Consider the following 14238-nt stretch of genomic DNA (forward strand, 5'->3'; position numbering starts at 1 on the left):
ATATTTATCTACGATTCATATAACTATAAGAGTTGCATACATGGTTTGGCAGATTGTTATCCATTATTATAGATTATATTGGCTAGAATAGCAATATTGATTGAAAAGCATTAAAGCAAAACTTAGGTTGTCCTGTTATTCAAACTTATGTTGGGAACTTTAATAGTGAACGGGATGCATATAAGGAGAAAATTTACCAACAAAGTCTCCTCAGGCGGTGGAGTAGGTGCAACAACCGGGACTGGCGCGACATTGGGGGATGGAACAGGCGGGACTGGCGCGGCATTGGGGGCTGGAACAGGCGGGACTGGAGCGGCATTGGGGGCTGGAAAAGGCGGGACTCGAACAGCATTGGGGGCTGGAACAGGCGGAACTGGAGCGACATTGGGGGCTGGAACAGGCGGAACTGGAGCGACATTGGGGGCTGCAAATGGTGGTGGAGGGGCTCCGTACGTCTACCTATGTTGAGACCGGTTGTGTGAGCGTCGGAAGCGTCTCCTATTGCGAGACGAATAAGCATTATTATACGGATCTGTGTTAGCCATTTGAGGAAACAATTAGTAGAGATAGAAAGGTTTTTGTGTGTGAATATATAGAATGAAAGAATTGTGCTGGTTGAAAGGGGTTTATATAGAGGATTGGCACTGTGACTTTTGTTTATGGAAGTTATATTATATCTCTCCATGATTGTCAAAACAAATATATTAATTATTAAAAGTATTTAATTAGGAAAAAATAATTACCAAATATAGATATGAAAAGATAAACATATACAAAATCATTAACAAAAATAAAAGATGTGACTAATCATAATTTGAATTATTATTGATTTATTGAAAACTAAATGATGGTGAAAATAGAAAGAAAGACCTTTGTTGATGGCGATGAAACCGGCGGCGGACTCTATTAAAAATCTGCACTTGTGAATCTGGTGATGGTCGAGTATAAATCAATCTGCTTCTGCTTCTATCACAAAAAAATCTGCCAAAAAAATATAATAATAATCAAACAATTAAATGAAAAAACCCCTTGTGAATCCGATGACCTACAGTAAGAAAAAAATCAACCTTTTGTTGTGGCGGAAAGATTCCGGCGACGGTATGATTTAGATCGGTGACGGTGATGATGACGATGAATCCGGCGTCGGTGATGGTGATGATGACGATGAATCCGGCGTGACTCCGGTACCGAATAAACCGTTTGTTGCGGCAGAAAGAATCCGGCATGGGTGATGATGATGATCAATCCGGAAGATCGAGTTATGGGTGATGATGAATCCGGTGATGGTCGAGATGGATCTTTCTTTTGGATCTTCTGGTCGAGTTGTGTGTGTGTTTTGTGTAGGCGCAATAGATGGATCGAGTTTGTGTGTGTGTTTTTTGGTGTGGGTTTGTGTTTTGTGTTTTGGGGAGAAGATACGGAGGGGTAAAATTTGTGATAAGGGTATTTTCGCTAGATAGTTAAGGAGAGGTAAAATACAAAAGAAAGAAGGGGGGTATTTTGGGAATGGAAAATGTTGGTGAATTAAGAAAAGTCCAATACCCTTTATAAGGGTTTATAGATATAGATAAAAAAAAAATTAATATTAAATTCTAAATATCCAATTAGAAAATTAAAAAATCAGGGGCTCTAGTATTACAAATAGACAGTATAAAAGGACACATCTGAAAACCGATATGGAAGAATCATCTTCTTCTATCTTCATGGACGAATCATCATCACCGGAAAACAAATCACCACCGTCGCCGGAGGTATTTGAGATCGGACTAACGGAGAAAGTGAAACCACTAGCCGGCGATTCAGCGGCAGAATGGATAAATTACGCCGTTCAACAAGCTGCGATCGCTCAAAAAGTTGCAGTGGAAACCCTAGAATCCTCCATTTACACTACTAAATCCCGCATAAATCAAATTAAATCAACTTCTTCAGCTCATTTTCAAATGACACTTGTAAGTTTCATTCCTCTTGATCAATTTTGTTTATTTTATTGATTGCTTAAACTGGTCTTTGTGGTTCTTTTATATGGCACTATCATTTTATTTATAATCTATATCTATATATATATATATATATATACTATATTATAAAGCAAATTCACTTTTCAACTTTCAACATTCATCAAAACCACCTAATATCAATAATCTACACTATTCGTCGTTACAGCCGCTACCACCACCAATCGCCGCCGCCACCACCGCCACCTCTACGGTTATTACACCGCTGCATAGTATAGATTTGACATACATTAGGATCAGCCAGACAAACTCACGCTAGAAACCTTAACCAAAAAGTTACCGAATGTTCACTTTTTTTTGATAATAAAATGAATATAAAATCTTGTTCATATCTGCTAGCTTACTAAATAAATGAAAAAAAAAAATTTTTCAAGCCAAACAGTTCACAAGTGAATGCTAAAATGGACACTGTAAAGCAAGACTATTTTAGTAAGAAAATGATGTTATTCAATAGCTGTAGAAAGTAGACTGAAAACGATGTGAAGAAGGAAAAAGTATTTTGTTACGGGCTTGACTTTATAAGCTATAGGACGATAAGAGTATTCACCGTGAGAGTGCTTGTTGTTAGAAGTATGTACTATGTATTATTGGTGTTTAAAGGGGTGAGAAGCGGCAAATTGGATACAATGCGTTGTTAATAGTTGCAGTCTTTATTAATAAAGCCATTATATGGTGTGGAATTGCAATATCAAATGGTGTTAGTGGAAGATAGTGGTTACCATATCTGTTGTGTACATGGTGTAAATTTTTAACCTTTCATACTATGCCTTCTCTATGTTTCTTTTATCTCTCGATTCATGTCTTCTGTGTTCCTCCTTTGATCTTATTCATCATTTTAATTTTCTACATGTGTTGATCTCTTTTAGTTGATTGAATTATATAAATATTATAAACTCCATATGACTTATCAATGAAAGGATAGCATCATATTCTCTAATCTCCGATTAAGATAAATAAAATCAGAGTTGGTCATTTTTTGCAGAGAAAAGTTATCACTCTTTGTATCTTATAGTAACTAAGTATTACTTGGTCTTTGTTTTGCCTATTTGAAGTATTTAAATGTATCATTACTGCATCTGCTTAATAGTAAAGGGCTAAAGGCTTATACTAAAAATATTGTTGTGTTGTATATATTAGTGTGCAGGAAATGTGAAGTCAGTTTCTGGCTGATCTGTTTGGTTCTTATTCTCTGTCAAACCCAGAATTTTAGTTATCTGTCTTTTCCCCAATCTTTGTTTCTGATTTGGAGAAGAATTATATATATTCGTTTCTGTTTTGATTGAGTTCACACAGTTGCTAAGGGCAATTTGACTTGTATTTGTTACTCATAGATTAATAGAAATGCAATAACAATTTAGAAATTTATTTGTCGTTTTATAGGACTCCGTGCAAGATCTCAAGTCTGAATATAAAATGTACGAGGATTTGGTGTTTGAAAAGATCAAAGGTTTGTTGTCAAGTGCTTACCATTTTCACTTTGGACATCTATTTTCTTTCTATCCTGACGTGTTTGGCTAACAATACACTGTCGTGAATGCTGGTCACAGAGGGTGTCTATTTTAGTGCTTCACATCCTTTTGCTACAACTGGACTGGTTATTGGTTCAGGAATTCTGGCTCTAAAAGGTGAGACTCTTAATTACCTACTAATTGTTTACAGTTTAAGCTCAACAGTACACTGCACTACTGCTTAATGGTAATGTCCATTACTTCATTGAATTTTTGAACACTGTTAATCTGGTACTAACTGGCAATAGAAAGCTTTAGAAGTAAAACCAAGCTGTCATTATGACTCTTTTCATTCAAAGCTACAAGAAAGTACTAAAGTTAAAAACAAGCTTAAAAATTATTATATGGAAACTGTAGTACAGTGTTTATTTATTATTTTGTTTTATTCTTATCACGAATAAGAAGATTTAATTAATTTCAAGCTGTCATTATGACTCTTTCCATTCAAAGCTACAATAAAGTACTAAAGTTAAAAATAAGCTTAAAAATTATTATATGGAAACTGTAGTACAGTGTTTATTTATTATTTTGTTTTATTCATATCACGAATAAGAAGATTTAATTAATTTTGTTACATTTTAATATATAGATGAAATTTCTTGTTAACACCTCCTGACTCTCGATAATTTGTGTATTGTTGCAGGGACAAGGCGTTCTATATACTACAGCGCATTGCGCCTTTTTAGCAATGATGAGGTAAACAAACACACGTTTTAGAATTTAAGTGTGAAGTTTCTCTTTTTGTGATTCACTCGAAGAGGTGAATCAGCTGCATTAAACATTTAACAGAGAAGCTAGATATAGTGTATGAGCATTGCTATATCATCCTACAATTCGTGCCTACTTCATCCTTCTACACATAAAGATGTTGACATGTGTCCACACTCATGTCTCTCGCTTAATCTCATCTTTTCATTTTGACATGTGTTATAATCATAGGTGTAGGAGGATTTGTAGGCATAAAAGATGTAGTTTAAATATCATTTTTGATAGTATATACATAATACATTTGAAGGCTGATGTCATGACCCTCCTTGGCAAACCCTTATGAAGTCAATCAAGTGGTGCCTCCGTTGTGACAATGTATCTTTTTTTGTTCCTGTGATAGGCCATGCTTGCTAAAGCTAACACTAAGGTACAAGCGTTACGAGACTCGGTGCGAGCTTTAACAGAAGAAAGCAAGAAGTTGGAGGTACTTATTTCAGTGCCCTTTGATTTTCTTTAAAGCTAAAAATCGCTTTTTACTGCGTCTTAGTCTTTAAAAGTACCGACTATTTTTAGTAGCAAATAAAGTGAATGCGTTGTTTTGTGCCAGTAATGAAGAGAACATCTCATATATGTGTTGATTAAACCTACTACAGTAGATATATATATTATGTAATCAAACTTAGGGTATGTTTGGCATGAAGCTTTTTGGAGCTTTTAGGAGCTTCAAGCTTTTAGCTTTTAACAAAAAGCTCATTTATAACAAAAAACCTTGTTTGATGAAAATAGCTTCAAGCTTTTAAATCCATCAAAAAGCTCTAAGTTTAAACGCTACATGGACTAGCGTTTTGAAGTGGCTACAAGCTTTTCACAAGTTAATTACATAAATAACCATACAAGTGATCTTATATACTGACATCTGTAGCAATGCTTCGGAATTAATTTTTTAAATAATGTTTGTGGTAATGCTTTGTTGAGAGTACTACACTAACATATTTATTTATATCTATTTTCTTTTGATACTCCATAAAATTACTAAAGATTGCATGCATTTCTACTTAGATGTATTAGAAATGAAGTTAAGTTTTCGTTTAGTATATTTTATACATAGATAAGAAACAATTTAAATATTATTTTGTATACATTTAAATAAAATAGAACTTATACACATTTTAATATTCATGTCCATTTTAGTCATTTTACACATTTTATTAAAAGCTTAAACTACCTTGCCAAACACTTAAATATATATTAAAAAGCTTCCAGCTATCAGCTACCAGCTTACAGCCACCAGCTAGTTTTGCCAAACATACCCTTAATGTACTAATTATTTAATAAAGTTATAAAAAAGACAAACAGTATTAGCAGGTCATCCCAAATGATTTACGTGCTCAACCAGCTACTTGCTATGTTCAATTTGTCCTTTTTGCCACGAATACTGGTGGAAATATGAAACTCATAGTCATTCATTTTCAGAAGTTCTCGCTAGACGCAGAAGTTGAGCTAAAGCGGGGGCGGACAAAACTCAGGTTTGTGATTCGTACGTTAAGTTGGTTTTATGGTATGTTTCCAACCCAATTTTCATCTTCCATATGTTGAAAGACAAATCCAATTTATTAATGTACAGCCAAGCAGGAAAGCAAATCCAAGGTGTCATCAGCACAGCTTATAAGATTGAAAGACAGGCAGGAGGTATGCAGTTATCACTTTTATTTGATTTTTGTGTAGATTGAGAAAAGTTGTCGTGTTATAGTGCAATTCCCTTACAACTCTCTCTTTGAATCAGGCTTGAAAGACATACTAAAGGAACTTCCTAAAAGAGATGCTTCAGGATTCCGGTCTCAAGTACGTGTTTTACATTTTTACTATATTCATTTTTTAATAATTTTTTAATATATGCAAAATTTATAACTGATATTCCATCCATGATGTTACGTGGAAGGCCATGGACAATTCATTGAGCCCATTTTACCTCAACGGGCTGATTCAGGATATAATTAACTTGGTTAAAAAAAAATCAATTTAGTCGAAATGACTGAAGTGTATGTAAAAGCTTACAATCTTTTATATCACTTCACAGAAAATAGATTATCAATTTAATAGTGTAGATTTTGAAATCATATGTAACTAGCTAATCAACTTTGGTTTAACCCGGGCGGTTTAATTATAGTTTAAAAATAAAAATATGTATAAAGATGTATGTAATTTGTGTTATTACATTGTAACTTGATATGCATATCTTTGATCAAGTAATACAGTTATTTGGAAAATAAGAGTAAGTACTACACTAACATAAAATAAAAGGCACACCAAACCCACTTTATTAATATACTTGATCAAACACGAAATTAAAAGGTTCTTAACACCAAAGTATGAAAATATGCGACGTAGGTTGAACATATAAATCAACATAATACCCCATTTTAACTGTTGGAAACAGGCTTGTAGTCTTGTAGATCATCACTGTCGCCGATCCTTATCACACTGTCTAAATGGTTGAAACGGTGCACTGGTCTTTTTGCATATAACCAAGCGTGAGAGGTGTATTGAAGGTTTTGATTGATCCCAGTTGATTAAATTAGTATATTAAAACTTATAAGTATATGTTTTAAGATCACATAACATTAATAACCTTATCAGTAAAGAAATACTACAACCCAAATAAACACTGTAATACAGTATCTGGTATATATGACTATATATCTGGACTCTGGAGTTTAGAAAATTACTGTTTGAAATAATTATATTTATCAACAGAATTATAACCATATATATTACAAAATACAGTTCCTCTAAGAGAGTCTAAATGCTTCCGAAGATCTAATTTGCTTACAGAATTTAAAACAAAACATGTTATGTTGTAACCATAGAGTCGACATCCTTAGCTAGTAATCAGAGAATAAGTGGCCAAGGTAGAAAATGGGCGAAGGGGGCTTGTGTACGGGGTGAAAATGAAATTTGGTATGACATGAACTGGAATACTTCTATAGTTAAATATCTGTCAAAGATATTGAGAAAACCGTACCATTTCCTTCAAAAAAAGTTTAGTTTTCTAATGATACTACGTGACTACAGAGGCCAATACATTAATATCACGCATCAACAAAACTCAACCCATTTAATTGACCCATCAGCCTGTTTTGTTTAATTGACACTATCACCCCATTGGAATTATAAGTTCATTGTATGGATGGTTTCACCTTCACATTATTCACTCCTACAGTCCAAGACATAACTCATATTCAGATCCGGAAAAATATCATATTCAAATAGAGGGTAGATAAAGGGATAAACTTAAGGCATGTATGTGAACGTATAAACTTAATTAATATTGCAATAATCAAAATGGGTGACATGACTGACATCACTCCGTGTTACAATTAATAAGATGAAAGGGTATTGTGTATACATCATGAGTCAATAACTCTAACTCTAACCTCTAAAGGGTGTGACATTGGCAAAAATTCAATAAATGGTAGTTGACATGAAAATACTTTTAATGGATGAGGGATGGGAATAGTGCAAGCATAATGAAGGACAACACTTTATCTCATATGATTTACAAACTTACAATGACTAACATCCTTGCTTTCACGAAATAAAACTAATATCCTCAATCATGAAATTAAACTCATAGTACGTTAAAAAAATAGTGTTATGCAAGATGAATGATAAAATGACCACCTGTTTATGATAGCAAGTTCAAATTTGGTTCTAAAAGTAACTTGAAACGAAGAAAAAGAACTATACATCTGTTTCCTTTTGGCCCTTTTCAAGATATGATTTATGAGGATCAAGTTTGTTCATCTTGCTGCTACATAAAAAGGGAATTGGCCAATTGGGTAATTCGATAAGCAAATTTTAAATCTCATGAACTCCAAGTTCCTGGTCAGAATTTTAAATTTTTGACTAAAAGATAGAGTGAGGATAATAAGAGTATCAATACTTTGCGATAATATATTGGTGCACTTTCTATAACAAATGTAAGTATTTATGTTCAGAATATCATGAAAGATGAAATAAGAGCGAAATAAGATAATTCTGTTGCAGAGGTGTTACAACTAAGTTCTCTGAGTGTAGCAATGAAAAAATACCTGTCTGTGAGCTATTGCTCCTACTAAATGGAGAATGTAAAGGCGGGCTTCTTTGAGCGTATGTTCTCGGACTGTTAGCTTCAGATGGGATTTCATCACGTCTTGATTCTGTTATCCAATTTCTCTGATAACCATGTGAGATTAGTGCCTTTAAGCCAGTAAACCATACCTCAGCGGCTCAGCTTCATCCTTATCCTTGCAGATCTATGTTTGCCAAAAAAAAATTCTAGATTATAAATTGAATTTCTCAAAATCTGTTGTTGAATAACAGAAACTTGCGAGCAATAACACAAATTCAATAAACTTTTAGTTGTAGAAAGAGTTAAAAATCCTACCACATCCAGTATTTCGGTAACCTGTCATTGTTTATTTAGGGAAAGGCGGAAAGCGACTGATATTCCTTCTCAGGCCATGGATACCTTTAAAAGATTGGTTACACAACATAGTCATATCGTACTGTACAACACCTTCTATGATCTCTAAATCTTCAACTACCCCAAGATACTGTACAACACCTCCCCACACCTCCTCACTAAGTCCTGATATACCTTCAATGCTCAAATACGTTACTGATAAGCTACACTAAAAAAAATCAAACAAGGACTCCTTAATAATGAAAAATGAGAACCCTAAAATTAGACGGACTTCGTAGATGACAACCTTCGATTTAAATGATGAAAATTGAGAAGATAATAATAATAAGAAGAAGAAACCTAAAATTTGATATCTTGATTGCTTGTCACATGTAATTTTTTAAAAAAGAAGGTTAATATTGGGAATCTGTTTAATCAACAATAAAGATACATCAAGATTTTGATAAAACTCAAGAAAAAAGGGTAAACATTTACTTATGAGTCAAGCCATTCCATTTGACCCGTCTGAGAACTTCACCTCACTCATATTTCCACCTCTATTCATTGAATACTTACTAGATGGAAAAGCTTCTCACGAAAGATATACTGTATTGTAGGTGTCCGAACTGGCATCACAAGCTAAACGGGAAAGAAAAGTCCTTAATAAAGAGGTTAAAAAGATATCTAATTATGGTATCTCAGTCTGAGCACACAACCATTGTAAGGTGAATCATGTCAAAAGTTGAAATTCTCTTTCTAGCTTAAGAAGTCCCCTAGGCATGCTTTTCCTTTTACTGGGCTTCTGTTTAATGTTGTAGCCTATACTCATAATATGATTTAATGCATCATAGTGATGGTCATGCTCAATTTTGGCATCTTGGAATAATGTTATAGTCTGAAGGAGGAACAAATTTGGTTGCTGTTGAGGTTACTTCGAGGTTTCATGAGTAATGGTATTGATTTTGTGGTAAATGTGGACTGGTGGTTTATTGTGATGTTTTGGTATTGGCTATTTTGTTTATAGCCAGTATCTAATCTATTGGGAAAAATATGGTTGCATGGTACTGGCTTGAAGTTAGGAATTACTGTAGGTAGTTGTGTGATGGAAACATGGACGGATATTTATGGTTACTTGCTGTGATTTCTGGGACTTTGAATACCCCAAAAAGCAATACCAACTTCCGTAAGTTTTGGTTTAGAGTGTTATTGGTAGTGAAACTGTTCTAATATACCATGTCAGAGCCATAACAAAGTTAAAGTTTAGTAGTAGACAAACAAAAAGAAGTTTGTGGGATCATTGTTCAACATGAAGCTTTTCCTTTTCCGGAACGTGGCATTCCAGACTTGATTATGAATCCCCATAGATTCTCAGGGTAGAACATGCACCCACTGTACAAATATATTACTTTGAAGCTGGTTAGGAAGCAAAAGTTAGGGAATTTGTGTATATGGTCATATGGACAATAATGAACTAGAGGTATAGTAACTCAACTTTTTTACAAAGTAGTCTAATGTCCATTGAAAAAAAAAAAGGTAACTGGGAGGGAACCACTTAGCGCCTTGTACGGTTGTACCCTTTGGGTACCATGCCGCACTACCGCATATTGGCATCCCGGTGACTTCCCCAGGCTAATGTCCATTGAATGATTTCTGCTATATCTGTTCTTGATTACAGGCAATTATGGATAAGCCTGTTCTCAGATATATTTTTTGGTGTAAACAACGAGCAAACTACATGCTTGGCAAGAATGGTTGTCTACAAGACTATAGAATACATGTGCTACAATTTACAGTTCTATATATTGTTTTCATTTTTCCAAATAATATGGGTAAAGATTTAATTATAAAGTCTCAATGATGATTGAAGAATTAACATGTGTCCATGAACACACTTAAGGTACAAGTAAATCTCCCTTTGCATAGATGTAGACACTAGATGTTAACTTTGCAAATTGCAACCTATTGCATATATTATGAGCACATGATTGAAATATAGTGCTTTACTGGTATTACTACAAAAGTACAAAGGATGCTCATGTTTACAAAAAGGATCAGCTCGCAACAACAAACTTCTTTGCAATACAAGCCCATGTGAATCAGATTTTATGCAGCTATCTATACTATCATTATAAAATTTTCAGACTCATCGTTAAAAAATTACGATTATGGTATATGCAAAATGATTAATATACCCATCTCATCCATTTACATCATTTTACCACTTACCTTTTAAAATACATACACTATCTCTTTACATCAATCAACGACATTACTTGCCGCTTCTGACACCATCACCACCAGTCGTCCCCACTCGTCACCATACCAAATCTTTTTAACCTATAAGTGTTCCATAACTAATTGTATGTGTCAGTCTATTTTATATTTTCATTTAAAATTGGGACGAATGTCATATTTTTATAGTTAGGTTTATTACGGGCTTCTAAAAGAAATTAAGGGCTTTTATAATTGGGACGAATATCATATTTTTATAGTTAGGCTTTGTTATTAGGCTAATTGATTTAATTTTAACACAAATAAAATGAACAAACAAATGAAGTTTTCCAATTCAGATTACTCGATATGACGAGTCACTTTAACTTAAATACGAGATATCTCATGAGACCATTATCGAACTGCCCTTAACCACCCAAGTTCATGTTGACTTTTAAGTTTCAACTGATTTTTCTAAACATATAATTATAGTTGACTTTTATAAAATGCATGACTTCTATTATTGGAGAAAATAAACTTCTTTAGGGGCTATACGTAAACATATATAAGCAAAACAAAAAGAAATCTTGCGACTACTCACTCAATCATATTCAAAGTAGCTGTCCGACCAAAAAAAAGCTTATTCTCCGTCGCCGGTAAGCTTTTTCGATTCTCCGGCCATCTTTTTATCATATTTATTTGATTTTAGTCTGTTATTTTCATATCCAAAAATTTTCAATCTTTTTTACTTTGATATAGAAATTAGGGCAATCTATAATCAATTTTTAGCTGGGGTTTTAGTTATTATTATTTTTTTTTAGATCGGGTAAGGTGATAATATTTTTTAGTCCACTTTAATTAGATTTTTTATTTAGTTATATATATATATATATTTTTGGCTTTATGAAAAATTCTTTAGCACAGTAAAAAAAATGGCTACTGTTATCATGGTAATTTACTTGCAAATGCACTAGTTTTAGTGAACATATTCATCGGTTTGTCGGTAAATTTGGTCTTGTTGGCTTTTGAATGACTGCCTACTTATGTGTCATTCCTAATGAGTAATTTTACTTTGAGTGCTGAAGTTAGTCATTCTAGGCAACACGATCCGTTCCTAGACTTACGTTAGGGTAATAAGGCTACTATGGTAATTGCAGGAATTTTTAAACGAGTGATTTCGTTTTCACTAATACTTGGATGGAGACGTGTGTGTTAACAATACAAGTTACTGTTGTCTTTGCAATGTTTTTTATTTTTAATTTATATTTTTAACCAACAACAACAAAACCCAATCCTTGCGGGGTATGGGGGAGGTGAGATGTAGAAAGTCTTGTCTCTACCCAGATGCAGAGAGACTGTTTTCTTAAGGACCTCCGGCCAAATGCAGCAATAGTTCGAGAGTGTAAAGGGTTTAGTAACCATACCTGTCGGCCGAGTATCACCTGGCTACATTAAGAGTAAAGAAGAATATCAAACATACAACATAGGTTTTATATTTTTAACCATTATGGCATTATATCGTATCATGTATGGGGCTTTTTATACCTTTCATTTATGTTTATACGTGAAATATGTTTTTTTATCTTATTTAAGGGAAGTGCGTCATCCAATGGTTTTAGTAACTATTGTTGTTTTGCCTTAATAATAAAATGGCTCATTTTGTAGTCTCTTATTGATGCTTCCATGTATAGTTTCGTGTTTTACAACGAATGTTTCACATTTGCAGAGATAATTCTGAACAGCAGCATATTATATGGCTTCCTTTCGAGCATTTCTGAACAGTCCTGTTGGGCCTAAAACAACTCATTTTTGGGGTCCTGTAGCAAACTGGGGATTTGTTGCTGCGGTATGTTTTTCTTACTAGAAATTTCCAAATGCACTAGAGGTTTTAAATTGGTTGGGTTGCGAGGGTTAGGTAAGGGGTAGAAACTGGTTTCTTTATAATGACGCTCGAAACAAATCAGCTTGAGTAAATTTACATAAACTATGTCATTACAATGTATATATACGAAGGTATCAAATTAAGCGATTAAGTATCCTGTATACACTATAATACATCTTTGTCGATTTTGGAGTTTCAGCTCATTTGACTAGCCATCTTTCAGCTATTGCCTTAGATTTTACAGTTATACCCGTTTAGGATTAAACTTAACCCATGACCACCCATTCATAAATGTGTCAAAATTGATATGTCTAGTGACAACAGTACAACAGACTTCTTTGGAAGTTAATATAATTTGTTTCATTGCAAAAATACTCCTATGAACGTTTGTAATTGGTGAAACATGGCAGGGGCTGGTGGACATGCAGAAACCCCCAGAGATGATATCTGGAAACATGACTGCAGGTTGGTCAACCTTTATTTTAAATGAATGTGGCTACGATCGTTAAGATTGTCATTTTACTCCAAACTTTTTGGTGTAGCGATGTGTGTGTATTCTGCATTATTCATGAGGTTTGCGTGGATGGTGAAGCCTCGTAACTATCTACTTCTAGCATGCCATGCCTCAAATGAAACAGTTCAGATGTATCAGTTTTCACGTTGGGCAAAGAGTCAAGGGTAAGCTACTTTTCATTCAATACCACTGCACTTGTATCAGTGTCTTGACAGTTTCGACCCATTTATATTAAAATTGGACGTTTTGGTTTATAATCTTTTGGTAATGGATCCATCTAGTAACATTAAAACTTTAGCTGAAAATGGAACAGGTCAAATGATTAAAAGCTATCCAAAGTATACTTTAATAGTTTTAATAGGTCATGGTTTTTGTTATATATAAAATCTATTAATTATTTATGAAGCTTAAAAGATAAACAAGAATATTGTTGTCGGGTCAAATCTACTCATTTGACCCAACGTGTTCTGCAACCCGTTCGTCATGTTCTAAAGCATGATTTAACCTGTGTAAGATGGCTCCATTTATTCTCTGTGCAATAATTTGTAAGGCAGCTTGACTTCTATTATTTTCCTAGACTTTCGGTACAGTTTCAGTCCGATCGTACAAAAATATACAAGCTCTAGTTGATCCTGTTTATGCAATGTTCCCTAACATTTTCTTTTTTCTTCTCTTTTTGGTACTGAAAGGTACTTGCAGCCGAAGGAAGACAAGGCTCCGTCAACCTGAACTAAAGTTGTTATTTTTGTTATTCCCAGGACTCATTGTGTGGTAATTTTGATTTTATTATTGCTTGCTTCTGTAAGCTTAATGTAATTGTTAAAACGAGACTGAGCCAGTCTGGCACTTGCATTCACCATATGGGCGATAAATTGATCATTGTTGTTGCTGCCTTGTCTTTTGCCCCTTTATTTTGTCTTTGGTATCTGATTAAATAAAAACCAATGTTATCTGGA

At 34.0% G+C, this 14238-nt stretch overlaps 2 protein-coding genes across 2 annotated transcripts; both read left to right on the forward strand.

Annotated features, from left to right (window-relative positions):
- Window positions 1-1642: 1642 nt before the first annotated feature.
- Window positions 1643-9647, forward strand: LOC122607320 (RGS1-HXK1-interacting protein 1). The gene is made up of 9 exons (XM_043780271.1): window positions 1643-1949; window positions 3396-3462; window positions 3563-3640; window positions 4167-4219; window positions 4632-4715; window positions 5705-5757; window positions 5856-5920; window positions 6015-6073; window positions 9293-9647. The coding sequence occupies exons 1-9, from the start codon at window positions 1677-1679 to the stop codon at window positions 9380-9382; spliced, it is 822 nt and encodes a 273-aa protein (XP_043636206.1). The 5' UTR covers window positions 1643-1676; the 3' UTR covers window positions 9383-9647.
- Window positions 9648-11435: 1788 nt separating this feature from the next.
- Window positions 11436-14238, forward strand: LOC122607757 (mitochondrial pyruvate carrier 1-like). The gene is made up of 5 exons (XM_043780790.1): window positions 11436-11542; window positions 12613-12732; window positions 13179-13233; window positions 13311-13446; window positions 13972-14238. Exons 2-5 carry the CDS (start codon window positions 12640-12642, stop codon window positions 14009-14011), a joined length of 324 nt encoding a protein of 107 aa, XP_043636725.1. The 5' UTR covers window positions 11436-11542; window positions 12613-12639; the 3' UTR covers window positions 14012-14238.

The sequence above is a fragment of the Erigeron canadensis genome, chromosome 7 (genome assembly GCF_010389155.1).
Source record: "Erigeron canadensis isolate Cc75 chromosome 7, C_canadensis_v1, whole genome shotgun sequence".
Taxonomy (NCBI): Eukaryota; Viridiplantae; Streptophyta; class Magnoliopsida; order Asterales; family Asteraceae; genus Erigeron; species Erigeron canadensis.

What these genes read in the sequence shown, in the direction of transcription:
- LOC122607320 (XM_043780271.1), top strand. Translation starts at nt 1,677, where the DNA reads ATGGAAGAATCATCTTCTTCTATCTTCATGGACGAATCATCATCACCG. An exon ending in CTCATTTTCAAATGACACTT is followed by an intron (nt 1,950 to 3,395) that starts GTAAGTTTCATT and finishes GTCGTTTTATAG; the next exon opens with GACTCCGTGCAAGATCTCAA. An exon ending in CGGGGGCGGACAAAACTCAG is followed by an intron (nt 5,758 to 5,855) that starts GTTTGTGATTCG and finishes ATTAATGTACAG; the next exon opens with CCAAGCAGGAAAGCAAATCC.
- LOC122607757 (XM_043780790.1), top strand. Translation starts at nt 12,640, where the DNA reads ATGGCTTCCTTTCGAGCATTTCTGAACAGTCCTGTTGGGCCTAAAACA. An exon ending in ACTGGGGATTTGTTGCTGCG is followed by an intron (nt 12,733 to 13,178) that starts GTATGTTTTTCT and finishes GAAACATGGCAG; the next exon opens with GGGCTGGTGGACATGCAGAA. An exon ending in CGTTGGGCAAAGAGTCAAGG is followed by an intron (nt 13,447 to 13,971) that starts GTAAGCTACTTT and finishes TGGTACTGAAAG; the next exon opens with GTACTTGCAGCCGAAGGAAG.